Source organism: Coturnix japonica, chromosome 12, assembly GCF_001577835.2.
Source record: "Coturnix japonica isolate 7356 chromosome 12, Coturnix japonica 2.1, whole genome shotgun sequence".
NCBI classification, from domain to species: Eukaryota; Metazoa; Chordata; class Aves; order Galliformes; family Phasianidae; genus Coturnix; species Coturnix japonica.
This window is the reverse complement of record NC_029527.1, coordinates 11,062,211-11,079,962: the sequence shown is the minus strand read 5'-3', so window position 1 is coordinate 11,079,962 and position 17,752 is coordinate 11,062,211. Positions and strand designations below refer to the sequence as shown.

At 42.3% G+C, this 17,752-nt stretch overlaps 2 protein-coding genes across 6 annotated transcripts in view; one reads left to right on the top strand and one right to left on the bottom strand.

Moving 5' to 3' along the window:
• The first annotated feature begins 906 nt into the window (after positions 1–906).
• On the top strand, positions 907–5,863 carry PSMD6 (proteasome 26S subunit, non-ATPase 6). The gene is made up of 8 exons (XM_015875227.1): positions 907–1,122; positions 1,644–1,849; positions 2,754–2,899; positions 3,517–3,736; positions 3,839–3,947; positions 4,326–4,494; positions 5,339–5,416; positions 5,559–5,863. The coding sequence occupies exons 1-8, from the start codon at positions 978–980 to the stop codon at positions 5,653–5,655; spliced, it is 1,170 nt and encodes a 389-aa protein (XP_015730713.1). The 5' UTR covers positions 907–977; the 3' UTR covers positions 5,656–5,863.
• A 2,624-nt stretch (positions 5,864–8,487) lies between these two features.
• The window catches only part of ATXN7 (ataxin 7), a 78,018-nt gene continuing 68,753 nt past the window's right edge, over positions 8,488–17,752 (bottom strand). For all 5 annotated transcript variants that reach the window (XM_015875222.2, XM_015875224.2, XM_015875223.2 and 2 more), the window contains 5 exons: positions 16,713–16,978; positions 16,133–16,331; positions 15,523–15,644; positions 13,898–14,852; positions 8,488–12,654 (listed from right to left, as the gene is read on the bottom strand). In XM_015875222.2, the coding sequence (XP_015730708.1) occupies positions 12,637–12,654; positions 13,898–14,852; positions 15,523–15,644; positions 16,133–16,331; positions 16,713–16,978 (1,560 nt within the window). In that variant the 3' untranslated portion in view covers positions 8,488–12,636. The remainder of the gene's footprint in view (positions 12,655–13,897; positions 14,853–15,522; positions 15,645–16,132; positions 16,332–16,712; positions 16,979–17,752) is intronic.

The following is a 17,752-nucleotide window of genomic DNA, read 5'->3' as shown; positions in this document are numbered from 1 at the left end:
ATTAGCTACATAGACACAGACAGAGACAGCTGGAGAGACAAACCTTAACGATGGCTAGTGGGGTTCTATGAGCAATAGGAAGAACAGGAAGCAGGCCCTGCTGTGTATGATGTGTCCCACCAAACATATGAAGGAGGTGTTGGTCTGTGCACTGTGACATGGGAGGAACATAACACCTGAAATCAAAGGCAGCCTTTAAGGTTTGAGCGCTGATCGTTTGCATGTGTGTATATTACAGTCCTGTATGTGAGCACGAAGCCAGCATGGTGCACTCCATACACACTGCATACACCCCTATAGCCCGATCCACTCATACACCCCTATATATCATCTCATATACCTATATACCCCTATATATCATCTACCCCTCATATACCCCTATATATCATCTCATACACCCCTATAACCCGATCCACTCATATCATATACCCCTATATCATCTCATACACCCCCATAGCCCGATCCACTCATATACCCCTATATATCATCTCATATACCCATATACCCCTATATATCATATACCCCTCATACACCCCTATATATCATCTCATATACCTATATACCCCTATATATCATATACCCCTCATATACCCCTATATATCATCTCATATACCCATATACCCCTATATACCATATACCCCTCATATACCCCNTATATCCCATATACCCCCATATATCCCATATAACCCCATATATCCCATATACCCCCATATATCCCATAACCCCCCATATATCCCTATATATCACCTCATACCCCCCTATACCCCGCCGCACTCCCGCACACACGCACTGTGTGCACCCCCTATAGACCACGCGTGGCCATAACCCCCCCATCACACCCCCCCCTCTCTCTGTGCACCGACACCTCCGAGCCGCCAGGGGGCGCTGCATTGCGGAAGTGAGGTCGCCATTTCCTCCCGTCGCGGCTGAGTCACTGCGCCGCGCCGCCGTCCCGATCCGTCCCGAGCTCCGCCGCGATGCCGCTGGAAAACCTGGAAGAAGAGGGGCTGCCCAAGAACCCCGACCTTCGGATCGCTCAGCTCCGGTTCCTCCTCAGCCTCAGGCCCCGCACTCCAGACCCGGCCGCGAGGGATGAGTTGATGGCGGCTGTGAGGCTTCACAGTGAGTGCGGGCGGAGTATATAGGGGTATATAGGTATATGAGATGATATATGGGGGTGTATGAGATGATATATAGGGGTATATAGGGGTATATGATATATAGGGGTATATAGGTATATGAGATGATATATAGGGGTGTATGAGATGATATATAGGGATATATGATATATGGGGGTATAAGGTATATGAGATTATATATAGGGGTGTTTGAGTGGATCGGGCTATAGGGGTGTATGAGATAATATATAGGGGTGTATGAGTGGAATGGGGATAAAGGGGTGTATGGGATGATATATAGGGGTATAGGGGATGATATATAGGGGTGTATGAGGGGTATATGATATATAGGGGTATATAGGTATATGAGATGATATATAGGGGTGTATGAGTGGATCGGGCTATAGGGGTGTATGGGATGATATATAGGGGTATATGATATATAAGGGTATATAGGAATATATATATATATATATACACAGTGAGTGTGGGGCTGTAACCAAAGCGCTGCGGGTTCTCTTTTAGACATGGCTCCGTATTACGAAGCGCTGTGCAAGGCGTTGGAGTGGCAGGTAGACACGGAGCTGCTGAACAAGATGAAGAAAGCCAACGAAGAGGAACTAAAACGGCTGGATAATGAGCTGGAAGATGCTGAAAAGATCTTGGGGGAGAGTGAAATCCGTGATGCGATGATGGCCAAAGCCGAGTACCTGTGTAGGATTGGGGATAAGGTGGGTTCAGGGCTGTTGTGGTGCCTCATCTTCCCAGTGGGAATGGGGGAGAGAACTGAAAAGGGAAAAGGGAGGGGGTAGAACTGCTGGGATATGGGGGAGAGAACTGGGGGGGAGTAGAACTGGTGGGTTAAGATAAAACTATTCACTAAATTATGATTATGATTAGATGTAAACATGTGTGTGGGATGAACTCCCACCCCCTTCAAAACTCTCCTCCTGCATGATGTCATATGGGATGGGGTTGTCCCTTGGCTGCTGGCCTAATTCTGTCCCCTCCCAGCTCTTTGGAATCTCTTCTCCTCCTCAGCCCTTCCCTAATAGGAGCTGAGGAACTGGAATGGCTTTGGATCTGTGCAACACTGCTTGGCAACAAGTGGAAACATCAGTGTGTTATCAGCGTTGTTTTGAACCTGCTTTGGCAGGGGGGTTGGACTCGATGGTCTCTAGAGGTCCCTTCCAAGCCCTGCAATTCTGTGATTCTTTCTAAAACCAAATTATAGCCTCATTCTAGACCCTGAAGGAAAACAGCTCCATCCCAGCTGAAACTAAGGCAATAGCACGAGTTTTATGAATTCATATGGAAACACCGCTCAGAATCCAGAGTGCTGAATGGAAACTGGCTGCCTTGCAGTGGTTTTTTCCTATGGCACAGCACATACAGGGGCAGCAGATGGGGGGGAGGGTGTTACTGAAGTTAAAATTAAGCAGTGAAGAAGCAAGTAGGCTGTAAAAGGAAGCACTCCCTGAAAAGAGAGAAGGCTATTTTCTATTTGTAGATGTTGATTTTCACTTATTTTGTGTCTGTAGTTGATGGAATGCAATAAATGCACCCGCGGCAGATGTTTTTCGAATGCTCTGATTGCATTGAGCTTTGTTATAAGGCAAATGGTTGTTTGCTTAGGAGGGAGCTCTGACCGCGTTCCGCAAGACTTACGACAAGACCGTGGCCCTGGGACATCGCCTGGATATTGTGTTCTATCTCCTACGGATCGGTTTGTTCTACATGGACAACGACCTCATCACACGGAACATTGAGAAGGCCAAAAGGTACCGTTTGGGTTGGCAGGGGGCAATGAAGCACTTGTCAGACAAGTGGGGCTTTGTAGCCCACCTCGCTTTCTCTTCTGTAGCTGTTAGAAGACAAGTTTGGATGTAGTGATGCTGTATAATAAAGAGCAGTGCAGGGATGCCACCTGAACCCAGCACATCCAGCTGGCTTGATAAAGTGCCAGTTTCTCTTCTAGAAGTAAGAGCCCGGTGACAGGATGGTATTCCCTCATATCCACAGCTCTGTGCTGTCAGCACTTAATACATCACTGTTATAATCTTATAACATAAAGTTGATGAGACTGTTGTGGTTGTTGAAAGTTTGGCTGTTCCATTGGTAACTTTTCTATGCTGTTAGTTGGGCAGCTTTGATTTTAGCAGCAAAAGAAGTGGAGGTCTATTGTCACAGCTGAGGTTGATGGTAACATTTATGTGCATATCTCAAGGAAGGTCTCATTGTTACCCCTGGGAGATACATGAAACCTGGACTGTACCTACAAGCTGTAGCATATAAGAGATTTTGCCTTTTGTAATCACGTGGTATCATATATGATTTACTGTACTTGTTTCGTATGACTTATAATGATTTTAAATAAGTAATTTTGTTCTATTTTAAGTCTAATAGAAGAAGGAGGAGACTGGGATAGGAGAAATCGTCTAAAGGTGTACCAGGGTCTGTACTGTGTGGCTATTCGAGATTTCAAACAGGCAGCAGAGCTCTTCCTTGACACAGTTTCAACGTTTACATCTTATGAACTTATGGATTACAAAACATTTGTAACCTACACTGTCTACGTCAGCATGATCGCGTTAGACAGACCTGACCTTAGGGAAAAGGTAAGGAAAGCAAGTGAGAGCTGCAGACCCAGCCTTTCTTTAACCTGCTTATCTCCAGGCTAAAAGGGATAGTCTTTGAATGTGTTTTTTGTTTGTTTTCAGGTTATTAAAGGAGCAGAGATTCTGGAGGTGTTACACAGTTTGCCGGCTGTACGACAGTACCTCTTTTCTCTGTACGAATGCAGATACTCAGCCTTTTTCCAGTCATTAGGTAAAGCTATTTTGTTTCTAGTAAGAGCATTTCAGGTGCTATAGTGGCTTGTTTCATATCATTTACAGCTTCTGTGGAGTAGCTGCAGTGCACAAATAGAGCAGGAAACAAAAAGCGATTTAGACAGTGATGTAAAGTTTGATGCTGTAGGGTCACTGGCTTTGCCATAATATCGATGGCATTTAATTACTACTTCTGGTTCTAGAACTATAATAGTTTTTACAAGCTGATTTTTGTATAGCATAGAATACCTTTCATATCCAGAACTATGCAAGAGTATAATGTAGTTGTGTTCACACTAATTAAGTATTAACAGTTTGACTTACCTAGATGGTAACTCACATTTCTTACTCATTAGATTTCTTTCTCTTGTTTCAGCTATTGTAGAGCAAGAGATGAAGAAGGATTGGTTGTTTGCACCTCATTATCGATATTACGTACGGGAGATGAGGATCCATGCATACAGCCAGCTCCTTGAGTCCTACCGCTCCTTGACATTAGGATACATGGCAGAAGCTTTTGGAGTCAGTGTAGAATTCATAGATCAGTAAGTTGTTAAGCTCTTTAAGTCAAATGTTTGTTTTGAACCTACTTAAGTTATGCTTTCGTGGAGGAGATTGGCTGCATTTGAATGTAAGGTTTCAGGAAAGAAAATAATTGGAGTGTAGTTTGTCATGAAAACGATTCCAGTTCTGCTTTAACTCTGAGGGTTCTGTGTAAAACTTATTCCTTTGTGCCTAATTTTGTTCTTTATCCTGCTGTTTCTATGCACCTTAATAAGCCACAACCTTTAACATTCTAGAAGACAACATAGTTCACAAATACAGCAAGGTAAATATTCACATTCACACACGTTACCTGCCCTGCGCATCTCATTTGCAATTCATTTTCTGCTGTAAGAAATCAGATCAGCTTTAGATATTATAACATCAGCAGCGTCACATGGAACAGCGGCTGATGAAGCAAAGCAAACAAAATGTTTAGAACTGCTAAGAAATAAGGAGCTGCTCAGAGACTCCTTAAGTGGACTGGCAATATTTACAGCAGGATGTAATATAATAATTCTGGATTTTTGCTGAGTGCCACCTCCGAATCTGAACAGCTGAGCATGAAGATGAGCCTCACTTAACTTGAGAGGAAGATTTTGGCCTCAGAAGAAAATACAAAGACAACTTGTGTTGGGATTGTTGGAACGATTGCGCTTGTTTCATGTCCAAGCTTTAAAAAGATGAGAGTGTATAAGATACCTCATGGGAATATATTGCATGTACTTCAGAAATAGGTGACTGTGATGTTTTGTAACAGCAGATTCGGTGCTTGTCGGCCTGCAGTTCCTTTGTGAAGAGGTGTTGAACAGTCATTTATTGATGTTTTTTTTTCTCTTTATTTAGGGAGCTGTCAAGATTTATTGCAGCTGGGCGATTGCACTGCAAAATAGACAAAGTAAATGAGATTGTAGAAACCAACAGGTAAGACATCGATCCCTGGGAATTACATTTACAGCCCTGTGGAGTTCTGTACATTTTGATCACGTTTATGTAGTAAGTTTTCATGAGGTAAAAGATCTCAGCTCTGACTGCTTTTTTTCTCCCTCCCATTTACACTTTCTAGGCCGGACAGCAAGAATTGGCAGTACCAGGAAACCATCAAGAAAGGAGATTTGCTGCTAAACAGAGTTCAGAAGCTTTCCAGAGTAATTAATATGTAATTTTTCTAATGCAAGGGAATGCAAAATGTAGATGTTTCAACCATTTTGGAAATAACCTATAAATATATTGTATAACTTGTTATACTGTAGGTAAAACAAAACCAGTAGCGAGAACGCTCACGTTTTTACTTTCCACTTCATTATGTACACGCTGTTTTGTTTTGGTGTATGGATCCCAGTTCATTTATTAAATGTATGGTACAATTGAGCTCTTATAATGTATTTTATTTCTTCGCTTGAATGTGTGAACATACATTCACTGAACATAAGTTCAGTGCTCCCTAGCAAAGCAGGATCAGTACAGAAAGAACACAGCGATCCTTTTTTTTCTAAGACCTTTATATTTGAATCAAAGGTGAAAAGAAATAACTGAATAATAAGGAAATAGCCAAAGATGTGCTGGTTTTTGAGCACTATTTAAACAGGATGAGTTCTTACCATGAGGGAATTGCAGTGTAAGGCAGAATAAGAGGCATTTGCTAAACCTAATGTAGACCAGAGCAGGAAGGCTTCAGTTCTGGCTGCCTTTTGGTAACATCTTTTCCACTGTCCACAGATACAGATGTTAAGGATATTAGATGGCAGTACTACAAACAGTGTGAGCCACAGGGCTCAGTGAACTGAGGGATTTCCTTTCTGGTGCAGAACTGAATTTTCCTTCCAAAATCTTTGTATTTCTTGAGCCGGCAGCACTGTGTGGAACAAGAATTGCACCGGATTGTTCTTAAAGACCCTTCGATTTGCCTCAGTTTGTTTTCAGATCTGAATGTAGCACTTCAGTTTCCATATCAAGCAGAAGTGATGGGATTTCTGCTTCCTTCAAGCACCGTGAGGTAACTTTGTTATCTCTCAGTGCCTGGTGATACTGGTGCATTTTCCTTTGGCTTGTTTCAGCTCGTGATTTCAATTTAGTTCTGATTGTGTCAGGCTGACCTAATTTGTACGTTGGTCCTGACACCTATCCATAGATTTATAGTCTGCATGCCAAAGTTGTACATGCTCTCTTGTAATTTAATCCTGTGCAGTTCCTTGAACTACTGCCATTCTCCAATTTCCCCTTGGGAGGCCAACTTAGCTCTGGCACCGAGATAGTCACACTCAGATGCTGCTTCCAAGCTGCAGCCCTATGACCCTACGTTAAGCTGTGGGAACATCATGGTCTGTGGGTAAAGCTCTTCTACAAAGTAGTTGAAATCTAATTTGTGTGTGTCTGTCCTTTGGTTCACCTGTGTCTGCTGGTTTGCCAAAGGCTCCATTTCCTCTCTCACTGAAGATGGGACTCAGAGCTTGAGCTTATTATACAGGCTCCAAACTCACTTACTTGCTTTTGAAACAACCTGTTGTGGACAGAAGCGGATGCAGGTAAGTGAATGGAGCTCATCTATAAAGCAGAGCATGGAGGAAACTTCCAGCACTGTTAGAGAGCAGCAGAACCAAGCAGCAGTGCTGTGTCCCTGCTGCTTTGTATGGATTGGACGACAGCTGTCACAATGACAACTGTATCTCACTGGCTTGGACACTGCCTGCTGTTTGCATGTCTCAGGCTGCTTTTCCCTCCTTGCAATGAAGTTTAAATCCAGGTTCATTTGAACAACTTCAGGAAAGGTTTATGAGTGTCTCCTGAAGTTTGGTGCTCCAGAAGAACAAGAGCAAATCGAGCACATGCTGCTTTTCTGCAACAAAGGTCCCATGCTGCTTGTTAGGAACCAATCCAATAGTTAATGCAGTATTGAGCCAAAGCACTGAGAAAAGCATTCAGTCAAATTAAGAGCCTCACAGCAGATCATACAAGCCACGTGTGTTTGATTATTTGTTGCAGCAGAACGTGATGATAATAAAGGAACCCAAATTTGCATTTAAATAAAGCCAATGGCAAAGCTCTTCTATCAGCTGCTTCAGTAGCTGGCTTAAGTGAGGGCAGGCTGTGGTGTGCCAGGGCTCATAGGGCTCTGCTGTGCTCACTGCATGTGTGGTGAAGGCACGGAGCCAATGCCTTGTCCTGGGTACAGGCATCTTCCTATGAGCGTGGCAGCAGAGGCACTACTTTCTATCCACAAACTCCAGGACTTAAGCAATGGCTGGGCTACGCTCCAGCTGCGATCAAAAGGCATTTTCCATGGCAAACCTCTGCTACTGAGTAGATGAACTTGCTTTGCTGGGAGAAGCAGCAGCCAGTGGCAGTCTCTGCTCACTCCAATGCAGAGTTGCGGTGTCCAGTGCAGCAAAGGGAGAGACAGCACATGCAGAGCTCCAGGACACCTCACAGAGCTCAGTTACAGGGATAAACTGAGCTGTATTTCTTTACCTTGTCAGTCTTAGGGGATACAGACTTTATTTTAAATGCAGCTGACAACAGTTGCACCCTCAGTTTGGATGGATCTGATGGCAAGCAGAGCTCTGCTGCATGAATGCACGTCTCTGGCGGAGCCCAGCATAACTCTGGTGCCAGCAGCTGAGAGCAGGGAGCAGGAGTTAGGAAGAAAAGGGGGGAAAATAAATAGAAGATAGATGGATATTTGCAGGAAGGTGAGATAGATAAAAACATTCAGCCAACACTACAGTGATGTATGTATTGAAACTGGTATTGGAAATGGCCTGACCCACCATTTCTTCCAGCATTCATTCCAAACACTGAAAAAAAACCCCTTTGTACTTGATGCTAAAATAAAATAAGAAGGAAAAAAAGGAGAAATAAATAAACCAAAAGAAGAGCAGTGCCTGGGCTGTGGAGTCGGACTGGTTGTGCAGAGCTCTGTACAGCTCAGCCATCCCATCACAGCCCTTGGGTTCCGGTTCCTCCGAGGGATCATAAAATGAAGCAGAAACATCGGATGCGTTCCATGCAACCAACCTCATTTATTGAAAAGTCCTAATTTTATTGCCTTGTTTAGTAACATGTTTGTTCAACAAACTAATCTTCGTCATGAAGCAAAGCACAACTTTTTTCTTATAAATAGTATAAATTATTTTATTTACAGAAACTTGTTACAAAACAAATAGACTATATATTTATTTGTTTTTTTTTCTTTTAAATATCCAAAGTAATTTTTCTATCCCATGACATTTGTTCATGTACTGTACAGCAGCCAACGCGGAGTTCAGCTGATCGGATGCTCTTGATTATGTATACAAATGATCCAAACTATTCACACATTGTACACAGGAGATTGCTTTTAGAACCAGGCTCAACACCGAGCAAAAGATGCTTTCGAGGCCTACATTCACATTGACATCACGTAGTGCTCGTTTTTAATATGACCATCTTTACAACGTAAAACACCCCGCACAGAACGGAAAAGAAATATATGATTATTTTCTGCTGAACAGCGAAACGTGAAGTATCTTTCCAAGCCCAATTCCCACCTCCAGGCCAGAATGAGAGAGAGATGAGAGATTCCTTGGCAAGAGAACTCTTATGGGAAGACAAACTGCCTTAGAAATGTCATTTGGAAATCGCATCTCTGTTTCCGAGTGGTGTCGAGAGGTACTTCCTGGGTTTTTGTTTTCCTTATGGACTATTTTGAACATTTCCTAAATGGTTTCACTTCTGGATGAATAATCCCCCATCCCCTTCCTGCCCCAAATGACACAGTTACACTGACTGCTGGTTAAACTAAGCCCACGTACCAAACTCTTGGCGTTACCCCAACTCTGCATTAAAACGGGATCATTCCAACACAAGGAACTCCAATGGAAACATCATACAAAGGTTACCAGCATAGTTTGCTTTCCTTTTGTCGATTGATCTCAACAACCTTATATATATATATGTATAAACGTGTACATATATATATGCGCACACATATATACACACACGTTGTTATATATAGGTGGAAAAAGCTCCGAGATTTCAACTGAACATTCAAGTCATTTAAGGAGGAGCTGTCTCAACAGTCCGAGCTCAGAACGAGTTATATCAGGCACTTTCATTTTTTCCTTTAGTTTGAAACCACATTGAGACCCACATGGACGCGCTCACAACAACGCGAAGGAAAGAGAAGCAGTGTGTCACTAAATGGAGTCCTCTGGGAATCGGGCAACTGAGAAGCAACGCCGGAGTGAGGGATGTGGCCAGGGGTGCAGCTCCAGGCACATGGAGGCATCCCTTGAGTTGCAAAGTAGGCATGTTGCTATTGGCTTGGCAGTGAACCACTTAAAATTATACATATATTATATATATATATATATAATACACACATATTATATATATATATATATATAAGAAAAGGTATTTGCTTTTCCTTCTATTTCTTTCTTTTTTTTTTTATTTTTTATTTTTTTATAATTAATCAATAAATAAATACTAGATGATCTCAATTGTACCAAAACTGGATATCAGAAAAAAAGACCTGTGCAAAAATACATATTTAAATATGTACAATCAATTAACAAAATACGTCTTCTGAAATAGGGATACTTCAATATTTATAATAGAACAAGAAATTCCAAAATAAAGATACAAAAGTATGTTTTTTCTTTTTCTTGTATAATTCTTTGTTCATCATTGCAGCAATTTATTTTTAGGTTAAGAAAACTGCAGGAGTCATAACGAGAAGTCGGAAAGACTATAAAAAGTGTCTCTCTTAAATTAATACCAAAATCTGTCTAGAAACAACCCAGCCACTGCTGATTCCTTTTTGCAAGGAAAATGGATTTTCAGCTTCCTTTGTTATTTACAGTCAGAACCGGGGGACGTGAGACAACGCACTGCTTGGAACCGAGATCTAAAACATACCGTGGTAGCAGATCTATGCCCACAGTAGGTGGACGCGCAGTGCTGCAGCCCGCTACTCCAGCGGCTTCCAGCCTGGCTCTGCTCTCACTTGAAGCTCTGCTGGAGGGGCACGAGTTTGCCATTATGCTTTTAGATCAACAGAACCTCACTAGCGGGGCGAGTTTGGGCACAAACTCACGAGATTCCATTCTTGCCAAATCGCTGTCTCTGTTGTATTTAAGAGTCGAATTGCACTTGTGACTGACACCGTCCCAAAGTGACATTTCTGCCCCAGAGATTTCATCACAGCACGGGTTTCACTCCACACACGTTGAGACTTAACAATACATTTTGATTCCTCTTTGTGGCGTAATACTTTGGTTCCTTTCGCATCAAACCAATCACAGTTCCAACAATCCTCTCAGTAGGGCGCCTTATTAATTACGGATCCTCCTGTTCCTGAACAGCTGTGTGGGATTCTGTTTATTTTAAAATCAAAGTTTGCATAATAAAGAGTCTATAACATGTCGCTTCCTAAGAATGATCTTTTATATCAATTCAAAAGCTCAGGTGTCTGCATAGAGGCTGCTTGCTTTGCCATACGACACCACTTTTGTAGCAAGTTCAGGTGGAACTGAAAGCATCGTCAGGTAAACAACTCAGCGACTGCTACTGGTAGTGGCTTTGGATTCCCTGATGTACAACTTGCCACCGGAATGGGGAAGGCTGGGCAACAGGAACAACGTGACAGGCTCAGATTGTCTGTTCTCAGCGACGGCTGGTGCCCCTTTAAGGCAGAAAAATGTCTTCTTGGTCAATACTCTGTTTGCCTTGGCTTTGCCCCTTCAGAAAATTTCAGTCCGTTTTTGAGACTTCACCTAAAAACTTAACAAAAGGACCCCGACGAACCAAACCCCAACACAACAACGAGCCCTTGAGCAGAATTCACTTCTGAGGTGTTCTGAAGCAACGCAAAACATTGCCTACAGGCTGAGTGGGTGCACAGCACCGTGCAGAGCCCCCTGACTCACAGTGCCAGGTGGGAGCACAAGGGCTGCAATGTGCACAGCTGCACCTGACACGGAACTCAGCCGTCATCCACTCCCCACCTCTGGGGAAATAAAACGAAATCTGAGTGGTTGAAAGCACGAATGCTTCAGTTCTACAAAGAAGGCATAAAATAAGGGACTTTTTATTATTATTATTATTATTATTAATTATTACTATTTTTTTAGAAAATATTTAAATAGTTTAAATACTTCACTTTAAAAGGGCTATTTCTTTTTTTTTTTTTTTACAGGCTGGAAGGCCAACCCAGCCTAATGTAACCAACACGGTTGTTATTTCACAAATAACAAAGGTTGACGGCATACAGTAAAGGTCAAGAAATACGTTCTTTGGGCACATAGTTCTAGAGGTTATTTGCCTTTGCTTCATATTTTTGGACTGCTTCAAAAACAATTCACTTTTCGTTTCCTTCTGCAATCAGATCTCATCCAAAAGAATAAAAAACAATTCCTGTATCACCCAAGCGTAACGTTTTTATGCTTGTTTTTTTCTGAGCCACGGCCTTAAACAAGTTGTTGGTGTTTACTGTTCCGATCGCTGTTTTAACATTTGTTTGTTATTAAACTCTTGATACCTCCTTATACCAAATCACTTGCAAAAGGCTGGGCAAAACACAGACTGCTTGTTTGAATTGTGCTATTTCTATATCCCATTAAAGGAACATTGCTATAAAAACACTAAAGCCATCTTCCCTTTTCCAGGGCTTCTTTCCATTGTGCCTCACGCATTTTTGCCCCTTGTTGCGGGCTCCCCTGTGCTGACAGTGTCCACCTGGCAGCTATCACCTACAAAAGACACCATCAGTATAAAAATAAGTCCACAGTAATGTTTATTTCCCCTCCCCCCCCCCAGAAAACATTCCTTTGCCCAGCCAATCTATGTCAAAGAGTGGCAAGATGATGTACTCCTGTAAGTAAAATCTCACAGATTTGTAGCAAACCAGTCCAGACCACTGTTAACACTGATAAGAGCAATTATGTGGCTGAACTTCATCCAGTGTCCGTTTCTAGTAATTTCACTGCTACAGACATGGCTTCAGGGAAATTCCTTGTTTGAGTGACAGTCCAGTAGATTTCCACACCTGAGGACCATGGGAAGCTGGGAAAACTCAAGGCATCTTGGAGTCCAGAATTCCAGATGGAGGTTTTGCTTGTAGTGAAAACTGTCCAGTTCTTTTCTCACCATGGTATATTCAGCTATCAGGGACGGGCCTTTGGCTTTTGAGCAAATAAATGGAAGAGAAGTATGAGTGAGCCAGGCTGTTTTAGCAGGAGCTCCTAAAAGACATTTTCTGGACATTTGAGAGCATATTTTGGGGAGAACCAGCAGGAATAACCTGACACACCACTCATAAGCAGTTGGCTCATCTGAAACTTCACAATTCTCAAGCTAGCGCTTTTTCAAGTTATAGCACTTTTGGACACAACTTCCTTCCTTCAAATTGCATATTTCCTTTATTTTTTATCACACAGTTGGAGTAACAACTGTCAGTTAAGCTCAAAAAGAAGGTTCAGTCAAATAAATGATTGTTTGTTATCTTAAACACAAGTGGTGAAAGCCGCCTTTACAGCTGAAACTCAAAATTCAGCAGCTGATCTGAAAAAGATCTCGCTGACCTCCTACCTCTTGGCATGCTCAGATTTCAGGCTTTTTAGCACCAGGGGAAACAAAAAGAGCCTTGAGTTTTCATCTGGAAAAATCTAGTTCCAAATCTGCCCTCTAAAATTCCGTTTTCTATACTCTTTTAATTGCATATGAAATCATTTTAGCCCTCCAAATGATCTTTCAGACCAATCTGAAGTGCAATGAAGTTTAAGCTCATTTTAATTTATCAAGGAACTTCTTACCCAATACTATTCCAGTGCCATCTGTTTAAAAGAGTAAAACTCCAAACTAACTTTTTCTTTTTTATAGTTATAGTAAATATTTGTTTTATAAACTACAAAGGTTTCTGTCTTACTTAATCTCGTTAATACTAAGTTAGTCAATGACACCTTGGGATAATAGGCTTATTTTATCACAGTTCTGTTATCAGCACCATTATGTTTCACTTTGTAGAGTGTTTATTACTGACACGAAAAGAGGAATTTAGGCTGACACATTCAGTTCAGTCCCACGGCTGGCTGCGAGATTTTATAATCGTTATTATTTGTTTTTAAATGCAAGAATTGAATTTCATCTGAGAGCGATTCACAGGGAGAACACCTGTGGGAACCCGGGATGTTGTGTTTAAGGTGGCTTCAAAAGTACATAAATAAACTCACGCTTTATACTACACAGTTTATAAAAATCCTGCACAAATGTACTATAAAAAAGACTCAAAGAGTATGACCAAGTAAGAGAGCTGTCTTTTCCTTGAAGCATCTGAAATTGGCTATTAATAATTAAGAGAGCACATCTAAATATCAGCATGTGAAGAGACGCGTTCGTACTGGGTTACTTGGAGACAAAAGTTCCTACCTGATGAAGAAGGGAATTGTTCATCAGTCCTTGTGTCCCTGGGATTGCACCAGTGTGTTTTGCATGAACGTTATTCACCGATGGCAATTTGGCAACTTTGTTTGACTTGCTGCTGCTGCTGCTGTTTATGCTGCTTGAACCAGGTGGGCACTTTCTTTTCTTCCCTATTAGTTTGTCTAGGGAAGGATGAGAATGTGAAAAACCGCTGTGCGAGTTCACAGTCAGCTCGCTGGACTGATGAACAAATGGCCCTAAGGAAAGAGTGGAATCGCTGCTGTTCATCATCACACTCATTCTTTTTATTGATTCTGCAGGGCTTCCAGTAGGAGGACCCCTCCCTGATTGGTCATGTTTGAGGCTAACGGAGTTAGCTTTGCTAGTCATACAATTGAGGCCAACGCTGTGGGACGAAGATGTCACCGACGGATGATAGGAGGTCCCAGAGTTTCCAGAGTTAACCACACAGTTTTTTCTAAAGGACTCTGTGGAATGAGAAGGTGCTAGCAGTGCCGAACTGTTTTTACGCTTCTTTCCTGAGCCGCCGCCGCTGCTGACGCTGCCGGTGCTGTTACAGGTGCCACTGCCAGCAGAAGATTCCTTAGGTTTAAAAGATTTGCTGGATTTCAACTTCTGAGGTTTGCTGGGCATAGGTGAAGGTACAGAGGAAAGCACTGTAGGTGTTGAAGGGGACGAAGACACTTGTCTTGATTGCATACTGCAGACAGGATCCACTGCACCCAAGGTAGCGGGATTTGCATTTAGTGTAGTTCCATGTGATGGTACCGATTTATTGTTCAGAGACGTACAGGAAGGAGACACCAGAGCTGGAGAGGACATAACGGTGGTGGGGAGGAGGAAACCTGTCGTGCTCACCCCATACTGAGAAGCAGGTATCGCATTTGTCCGGTGTGGTGCACGAACTGCTGCTGTGCTACTAGATGCTGGTGGAATTTTCCTGTGGGTAAACAGGAAAACAAAGAAACAAGTAGCTCCCCTTCTTTGGGATAATATTTAGCATCATTAATCAATCTCGAGACACAGTCACTCCAGTGACTATTTTCCTAGCACTCAATAGTGGCAAGAAAACGATGAAGAAAGTTTGAGGGAAGTGGGTTTGTTTAGCACTGAGAAGGCTCCAGAGAGACCTCATCATGGCCTTCCAGTACACGAGGGAAGCATATGAACAGGAGGGTGAACGGCTGTTTACAAGGGTGGGTAGTCACAGGACAAGGGGGAATGGTTTTAAACTGAGACCGTGGAGGTTTAGGTTGGATATTAGGAGGAAGCTTTTCACTCAGAGGGTGGTGACGCACTGGAACAGGTTGCCCAAGGAGGCTGTGGATGCCCCATCACTGAAGGCATTCAAGGCCAGGCTGGATGTGGCTCTGGGCAGCCTGGGCTGGTGGCTGGCAACCCTGCACATAATAGGGGTTTGAAACAAGATGAGCACTGTGGTCCTTTTCAACCCAGGCCATTCTATGGTTCTATGAAGACGGAAAGCATGTGCTATCCACCTTAGGCCTCACTAATCTAAAGACAGGATTATTTATCTGTAACTGGAGTTACAGGTTTTGTTTACTTCTACAAATACCAGCAAGAATATGAACTCCTCCACTTGTACTCACTTCCACATCTGCGAATTAAGATGCTTCTCCACCATGAAGTTAAGTGCACATCGAATATGGTTCCACCGCTTATCAAACACGTAATAACCTCTTCCAATCTGCCGACTACCAAATGTGCAAAACTGAAAAGACAGATTTTTTAATTAACGTTTTCTACTTTCAGTAGCAAAACATTTGTTTATACATACATGGAAAGTTTTATCATTCGTAGATGTCTAAAACAAGAATTTTGTACATGCAACCATCACTTCTGAGTAGCTGTTAGCTTACCTGCTTATAGCCTGTATAGCCTAACCAGGCAATGAAGTTTGTGATTTAATATAAACTAAGTGGTTTTAACAGGCAGAAATTGGAGGAGAGACTCATCTACTGCTAAGGTTGTACCTTAAGTTTCAACTTGCTTCTTCAACTAAGCAGTCAACATTTTGTCAAAAACAGTAATAATAAATCAACTTGCACTATCAATTAGTAAGAAAATAAGAACCTTAAAACCTGCAAAAGATATATACACAATAGAAATCCACCCTTAAAACCCTCAAGTTACATTACAACCCACTTTACAAGTTCAGAGCCAGTGAGAGACCAAGGTTAACTTTGACTTAAAACATACAGCGGCTGGTTGAGGATGATGACCTGAATAATGACAATCCAGTTTTTCAACAGGCTCTTCTTTTTCATCACATTCTCCCTCATCACTGGATAACCGAGATGCTGGCTCAGCTGCAGGCAAGGGAGGGTGAGGGGACTCGTGGACAGAAGGAGAATCGCTAGGGGCATTTCCACTGTGCTGGGCTGGGCAGCCTGGAGGCCTGGGCAAGGGAAGCAGCAAAGGTATTATTAAGGCAAGGCTTGGCAATAAGCACTTAGTACCGACAGAAGGAAATATACATTAACAGTTGTTTGATACGATCCAGAGTCACACAACATACCTACTTAGGGGAAGGACAGGAGGTGTTGTACCCCTGGAAAAGCAGCAATAGTTGGAAAAATGTTTAAATTGATGCAAGTCAGCTTCTACTGTTTAGAACTACAAACCCTTTTTGCTATGAGTTACAACTCAGTGTGTAACTGTGAACTGCAGTCACCAGGGCTAGAGCAAAAATGCTACCCTATCCCAAAGATACCTCTCTTTCAAAATACACACGATGAAGTATTAATTTCATACTATTGGATATGCAGATTTTTCTTACCTTGGAAGACTGGGGGGGTGAGTTTTGGGTTTGTTAGGTAATAAAGGCTTTGATTCTGTAAGAGTAACTCCATGAGAATTTTGGTGCAGCTCCTGGGAAGTTTTAGTAGGTGAGGGATGTGGTTCCCTGAGAGGGGGCATCTGCTGATGATGATCCGAATGTCGAAGAAGTTCCTTTTCCCTGGTTTTGCTTTTGTGCTCAGCTAACAACACATCAAATCGTTTTCTTCGACCCTGTACAGCCCTCCGCTGTGTTAAGGAATGTGTCTGCAAAGCCATGAATAAATCATTAATCCCAGGCCATTAGATCTGTGGAAATTAAACACTCAAGACACATGTCTAGAGCTCTAGAATACAGACAATCACCCTGTTTGTGGCTTAGTGAAAAAACACAAAACAGAAGAATGACTTATAGAACAAACTTGGACAGTTCTGGATGTGATTATATTGCTTGATATATTATATCGCTTGATACAAAATAACAAAAAACAGCAACTGAGTTAAAATTTGTTTCAAAGGTCTTCCAAACTCTTTCCAAAACAAGACATCACCCAAGTTCAGTGACTGTAGGTTAGCGACAGCTTCATCTACCTTTGTTCTGCATAGAGCTTATTTAACTGATCCTTCCCTTTCTAACAGTTTAGCTGCTTCCCATAAGAGTGGCTAAACATTACACAATTGCAGGGGACTGGGATTTTCAGTTCTTTGGGTTTGACTGATGTCCACTTCTCCCCCAAAGACTTTTGAGCCAAAGAACGCTTTTTATCTGATGGAAAGTTCTTAAAGATTGCTTTATTTTGGTTTGACACCCAGGTGTACCTCACAGCATCCTCAGCAGACTCATTTCTTAGTAAGCTGCAGGGGTCCATCCAGTGGCACTGGCATCTACACAAACACCTGCTAAGTATTTGCTGCAGGTTTTGCTGGGAGAATGGGAAGGGTACAGCTCGGCTGTGCTATGTACACATGAAGTTAGAAGTATTCCAGTGCCAGCATCCGTATTTAAAAGGTTTACACAAGAATGAAGAACTGCAGGTTACT